Raw genomic sequence first — 6,811 nt, forward strand, 5'->3', positions numbered from 1 at the left:
ATCCGATTAAAAAAATAAAAAAATAAAAGAGGAGGGAATTATGATATATATATATATATATATATGAGTATGAATCATCTATGTACGTTCATAGATTTTAAATCTATGAACGTTGCTGGACCGTTGGATTGTGAAAAGTGGGATGCATAGTATTTTAATATAAACCGTTCAACCAATTTATGCACAGTACTTGAAAAAATTCTGAACCGTCTCAACTAAATTATAAACAAAATCAAAATTAATGAACCCAAGTAATCCTTCATTAAATCTCACTGTAGCATCAATTTTGACACTATGCTCAACTTTGGGTTTTACGAACGTCCATAGTTGATGTTTTTCTCTCTCTCTATATATATATATATATATATTTATATGTTACATCCAAATTTATAAAAATCAGAGAGTCAAACAATTAATATTTTTCATAAATATTTTCTAAAAATATAATTTTTTATACTGGTAAGAACCAATTTGTAAAATATCGACATACCAAATAATAAACTTTTATAAATATTTTTTAAAAAAATTAGTTTTTAAGACTATTGTTATTAATTTGTAAAAAAATATATGTTTTAGAAAATAAATTTCAAAAAACCAAGAGATAGAGGAGAAGAAGAGAGGGTTTCATGGAAGGAGTTTTGAAATTTTTTTAAAAAAATTGAAAACATAAAATATTATTTTTTATTTTTTTGAAAATATGAAAATTATTGTTAAAATTTTTGAAAACTAAAACAGGATACAAAACATAATTTTTATTAATTTTGTTTTCAAAATATTAAATTAAAAATTAAAACAGGAAATATCATTAATGGCAAATGACCCCTAAATTAACTTCTCAATTTAAAAAATAAAATAAAATAAATTAAGATTTGATACATTAATGAAAGTGTGAGTATAATATTTCTTGTGACCATTAATACGAGAATGACTTTGTTTCTTTATTATTGCTATTGCAGACTCCCAAAGTTGTATGGTTGACTCCATCCAAGTTTGAATTCAAAGTGAATGTAGTCAAGTCAATAACACTCATTTTCACACATTTATACAAATATAAATAATTTACAAACATGTATGAGTACAATTCAACTTTAAGATCAATATTTATTAATTTAATTAACTCATCACTAAGTAACAAAGCATTACTTGACATAGTTTGATAAACATTAATATATATATATATATATATATATATTCAGAAACATCGATGCAAGAATATGGTAGATTTCTTAAAAAAAATACATGGTGGATGAAAACTATGCTATTTTCTAGAAAAGAATAAAAAAGAAGAGAAAAATAAAAAAATGATACAAAATTTTATTCAAATTAAATCATGAGTATCATCAAGATATACTTCTATTACTAACTAATAAAAATAATAAATCAAATAAATAAAGAGGGTTAAATTAAGATTAATCTTCAGACCAAGATGTTGCAGTTTTTCCAATCTTATGAAGAACTTTGACTACTTCCTCAGTTGTCACATTCCCTGTCACTGTGACCTTGTTCACCTCTGTGTCAAGCCTATATGTTTCTATATCTGCAAATCATACATAAATGAATGGATTAATTACTTTGAATAGAACTTAATTAAGATTAATATATATATATATATAATACCTTCAATCTTTTTGATGGCCCTCTTGATAGATTTGATACACTTGTCACAGTGCATTCCTACCTTCAATTCCACCACCTTAATTCCATTACAATCAAGACCATCAATATATGCACATATAGAGCTCATATTGATAAAACTAAGAAGAAGATTATGAATGATTAAATAACACTTACAGCCATTGAAGTCTTGTTTATAAGCTTGGAAGGGAATGAAGATATAGTTCTAAGTTCATTGAAGTACATGTATATATATAAATATATGTTGATAGATTCTTTACTTTGGTGTGAGGGTAGTGCTTTACTTTGGTTTCATTTTCAAACTAAGGAATAAAAGATTGAAATGAAAGAAGAAAGTGGGGACTTTAGCTTAAACTTTAGCTAAAGAAAGTAAACTTTGTGCTATCTTTTTAGTGCATGATTTGTTTCATTGTGGTTCATCTGCATTAAAGAACGGTTGTTGTTTTGTGGCCTTGCAAGATAGATTCCTTACTTTATTAAAGACAAATAAATTTTCTTCATCCAGCTTATGCTGGCATATGCCTTTTATTTATTTATTTTTATCACATGAGGATGAAAATTTAAATTAGAATTATAGTTGCAAGCCACCACCACAACAATAATAGCTGATTAAGACATTTGATTTTTATACAAAATATCGAAAATTCGACTAACTTCCAATACATGATTAAAGCATAATAATAAAAAAGATTTATATTTGAGACAACATGTAACATTAAAATAAAAAAAAAACTCTTAAAAATCTTCAATAAATATAAAAAAAGTTACAAGTCATTTTAACTTTTAAATATTCTAAATATTTTTTAAAATAATAATAATAATAGAGAGAGTAAACCATGTATGAGATGATACACATAGGCTAATTAAGAAAAGATTTTCTTATCTAAACACCATATGTATATATAAATATGTGTATGTATGCATACCATTACTTGAATCAATTTATATTCTATCATGTTAATAAATTCTATGATGGATGTTAACACGGTGCTGCGATGAAAAATGTTGCAAAGAGTACTGATATATTTTGTAATAGCATCATAGCTTGTCCTGATCTAATTTGCTATTTTGGCAATTTAAATATTTGGTAGTCAATTTTGTTAGGCCATGAAGCCCAACAATATCCAAAATAATCCCCAAACTTATTGAATTGGGCAATGTCTTGAGTTGTTTTTTTTTATTAGGCTTAGGCCCAATTAGGACACCTTTGTTCATATAATGAAATTATTTTTATCAAAAACATTATTGTTTAAATATTTTTTGTGCAATTATTTTCTTAAAATTATATTAAACTATAATAAGTTTGTTATTGTTTTATATAGTTGTATCATACTATCATGTCACTCCTACAATAAGAGAGTAGTAGTTTATTTCCCTAATTAGGAAAAGATTGAGGAGGTCAACCCCTTTCTAATGCAATAGTTGAGGGTTTGTGACTTCCACATGTTTGTCAAAAATATATGTTTTTCATACTACTAAACACTTGCTGGAAATTCCTTACAAATTATTAACTTGATATTTATATTTGGCTTTTTAAATAAATGATTTTGAATACGTTTTTAAAACGAATTAATGTTTTGATAAATAAAAATATATAAATTAAATTGAAGAGGAATATACATCAAAAATCAAAGAAACATGGGAATAAAAAATACACAAATTGTATATGGAGTAAAACTTGAAGTTAAGTAGAAAAGTTAAAGTACCTCTGCATGTGTCGACATACAGCCCTCTTTGCATATAATCACTGTTATTCAAGAAATTCCGATGAAGCTTAGTGACACAAGAAATTTCAATGAAGCTCAGTGACACATGTGACTGAAACATGACATGGTTCCAACCTCCAATTCCTTACTTGGGTTTGTTATGGAGAGCTAACAATTTGAATTTAGTCCGTCGGACCAGCTCACCCCAGCCGACATAAATTGATGGATTGGACTGATTTTTTTACGGTCTGTTTTGTAAGTGGCCCTAAACGGATCAACTCATTTGGTTCACGGATTTCAGTGAGATGCGTTTGATTTTGGGCTGGTTGGCCCGGCCCTAAATTTATAAAAAAAAAATTGAAAAATTATTAAATTAATGATGTGTTGACAAGCAAAATAAATAATTTATACAATGCTATAAAAACCATCACATGGTTGTAGCATCACCAACACCAATCAATTAATCACATCCAAAAAATCTGAAAAATTATTAGATATTTTTATATTATGTCCTTGTTTTCCCGATCTTTTTATGTATTATAGGTTATGATAAATATATTAATATGTTAGGTAGAGATTGTAAAATATAATAATTTTTTTTTAATATTTTTAATAGGCTGACCTGTTTAGCCCATAACCCAAAGTGGATTAGGATGGATTGGCACTTTGCCAGCCCACCAAAATAGCAGACCGGCCCTCCCCATTCCACCAAATGGTGGGTTTTGATGGGTCAAGTGTTGGCCCGTCCCACTGGTCCATTTTGATAGATCAATGTATCTCAACCTCTTGATGACTCTGAGGTGAAAGAAGATATTTTTCTTCTTAACGAAAATAAGTCCTCATGATTTTTATATTAATATTCAAGTCCATGTTTTTCCGACTAATAAGTTTGCAATCTTCTCTTCATAGCCTTATTATTCACTCTCTTTTTTCAAATTTCCTTCAATTAGTATTTTAACTCAGCAGGGATGACAACTTGACAAATGACCAAAAGCTCTCATTTTATCGGTTGATAACAAAGAAGAAACCTGATTGATGTTGAAGAAAAATTGAATTATATGTTAAAAATTTTCATTATAACCAATATAATGAGGTCGGCTATAACAAGAAATCATCTAATGCTATGATAAATAACGTGTGAGATGACGAATGTTAAAACCACTATTGTTTATTTGATAAATTCACTTATTTATGCCTTATCGATTTAGCATGGGCACTAATTGCTTAATAAGTGAAGCTACTCTTTAGAGGAGAGAATTATTCACTTAGTAAAAGAAACTTGCTACTTAGATCACTCACAATTTTATGTTTTCCTAATATATTTTTAGCTACTTATAACAATATATTCCTTTAGTATGGATGCATATTTGTTTAACAAGAGTAACTTATTACTTACATATTTCACACTATATATTTGCCCAGGTGACTTTATAATAACTTATAATTTTTCATATACATTATTTTTAGTATGGATGCCTATTCAACTACGGAGAGTAATTTATTACTTACATATTTCACACTATATATTTGCCCAAGTGACTTTACAATAACATATAATTTTTCATATACATTATTTTTAGTATGAATGCCCATTTCAACTACGGAGAGTAATTTATTACTTACATATTTCACACTATATGTTTACCAGGAGACTATTGAGTTTTTTGTAATGATAGATTCACCTTAGTTGGATACCTACCTACTTCACAAGAGCGCTTACTACTTATATATTTCACACTGTGTTTTACTGAAGAACTTTTTATATATTTGTAACATTAATACATTACTCTTAGTATACATGTATGTCTATTCGTTTGTTTGGAGAGAGTGACTTAGTATACCCCCAACATGTGTAGTTTTTTATTTATACTTATCTAACTTATTCTGCTCGTTGCTTACATTGTTTATCAAAAATAGCAATTTTTATCCTTTTGATAACGTTATGGTCTCAATTGCTTTGTGTATGTCCCTAACTAGTTATATCATAATACTTCACCATATAAACTTAGTCACTTAATTGGTATTTCCCATCATTGTACTCTTTTATTTCTTTCTAAGGCAATTGCTTACCATGGTTCTTAATCGAAAAGTTTTTAAAGGACATATGTTTAGCTCAATCTAAATAATTCTATGATTTCTCTTTTATTCTGCTGAATGAGTTCATGCAATACAACCTTTCATTTATATATTTTTCCAACCATTTTCAAAATTTTAGATACAGAAATTACTTTCATATTTGTTTTATTGTTTTGGTTGCTTAATTTCTCTTATTAATATGCTTCTTTTGCTCAACTCTTTGTTTGGGTTACTATTTTTATTCAGGTTATTTATTAGGATGAATAAAAGTAGTCACTGGTATCTTCTACTCGGGTGTTCAAATAGTCAAACATTAATTCCATCATCTACAATTTGTTAGGACTGTGGTTGTATATTTGGTAAGTTAAAAGGCCTACACATATCTGATATTGAATTTTAAATAGCCAAAGCAACATATTAAAAGGATAGATGCTAATCAATGAGTGAATGTTGTAAACCAAATATACAATCAAACTAAGCAACTAAATATTGTTACTAAGCACTTGCACCCAACACCGTAAGCACTGCCAACGACCTTGGGGTCTATTTCGATGACAGCTGGGTCGCCGATAGAGCCTCACCGAGAGCTGGTGAGCTCGATTCCTCACTGAGCGACACATTTCTGGGAGTCGTGAATAGTGGTTGCAGTACGCTGGCTTGGTCGCCCACGTGAGTACGGGCCCGTCCCCACTGTTCCACTCTGGCGTCAGGCACGTCCCCTGCCTCTAGTGGGCTCGCCCCGCTCCTCTTTCCCAAAACACCGTAAGCACTTACAACGAAGCTAAGTATCTAGATCATCTTACATTTATTTTTTTTTGATAAAAATCTTACTACCTCTTAGAGGTTGCACAAATTAGGTAAATCTATTAAAGCAAAGACTTTAAATTTTTAAATTTTAGAGGCCTCGTCATAAATTTTAAAGCCATAAAATTTTCTAAAACCTCATTATTATAATTAAAATAAATTAAGGCTTAATCAATTCTATTTATATATATATATATATATATATATTTGACTAAATAATCAATTCTATATACTCCCCACTAACTTTTCTAAAATTAACAATAATAAATTAAGATATAAAAATTTTAATTTAATTCCATATGTTCGCTTGTACAAATTTTTTAAATTTCATATTTTCCTTCAATATATTTTTTTTATAACTTAATTTAAAATTGGAATATTTATTTTTCTAGGGCTGATCTAACATTTATTTTTGTATCATAATTCAAGAGTTTTTTAATTTATATTTATTACTATTTTTTATGTTTTTATTATTGATTTCTTCATTGCATAGTTAAAATATACTTATTTATTATTAATAATGATAAGCCTTATTAGCTTTAGCAAACATCCCTTTTAAGAATTTGTCATACAAATTTAAATAAAATTTA

The 6,811-nt window shown here is 28.0% G+C and overlaps 1 protein-coding gene across 1 annotated transcript; it reads right to left on the reverse strand.

Annotated features, from left to right (window-relative positions):
* Positions 1-1,206: 1,206 nt before the first annotated feature.
* Positions 1,207-1,886, reverse strand: LOC120269419 (copper transport protein CCH). Its single transcript, XM_039276754.1, has 3 exons — positions 1,792-1,886; positions 1,618-1,693; positions 1,207-1,537 (listed from the first exon to the last, which is right to left on the reverse strand). The coding sequence occupies exons 1-3, from the start codon at positions 1,858-1,860 to the stop codon at positions 1,410-1,412; spliced, it is 273 nt and encodes a 90-aa protein (XP_039132688.1). The 5' UTR covers positions 1,861-1,886; the 3' UTR covers positions 1,207-1,409.
* Positions 1,887-6,811: the final 4,925 nt, after the last annotated feature.

Source organism: Dioscorea cayenensis, chromosome 9, assembly GCF_009730915.1.
Source record: "Dioscorea cayenensis subsp. rotundata cultivar TDr96_F1 chromosome 9, TDr96_F1_v2_PseudoChromosome.rev07_lg8_w22 25.fasta, whole genome shotgun sequence".
In the NCBI taxonomy this organism is placed as follows: domain Eukaryota; kingdom Viridiplantae; phylum Streptophyta; class Magnoliopsida; order Dioscoreales; family Dioscoreaceae; genus Dioscorea; species Dioscorea cayenensis.

Bases quoted from the DNA above. Each gene is read 5' to 3' on its own strand.
- LOC120269419 (XM_039276754.1), bottom strand. From the start codon at position 1,860: ATGTACTTCAATGAACTTAGAACTATATCTTCATTCCCTTCCAAGCTT. The intron at 1,694-1,791 runs GTAAGTGTTATT...AATGGAATTAAG, and splicing joins TAAACAAGACTTCAATGGCT to GTGGTGGAATTGAAGGTAGG. The intron at 1,538-1,617 runs GTATTATATATA...TATGATTTGCAG, and splicing joins GGCCATCAAAAAGATTGAAG to ATATAGAAACATATAGGCTT.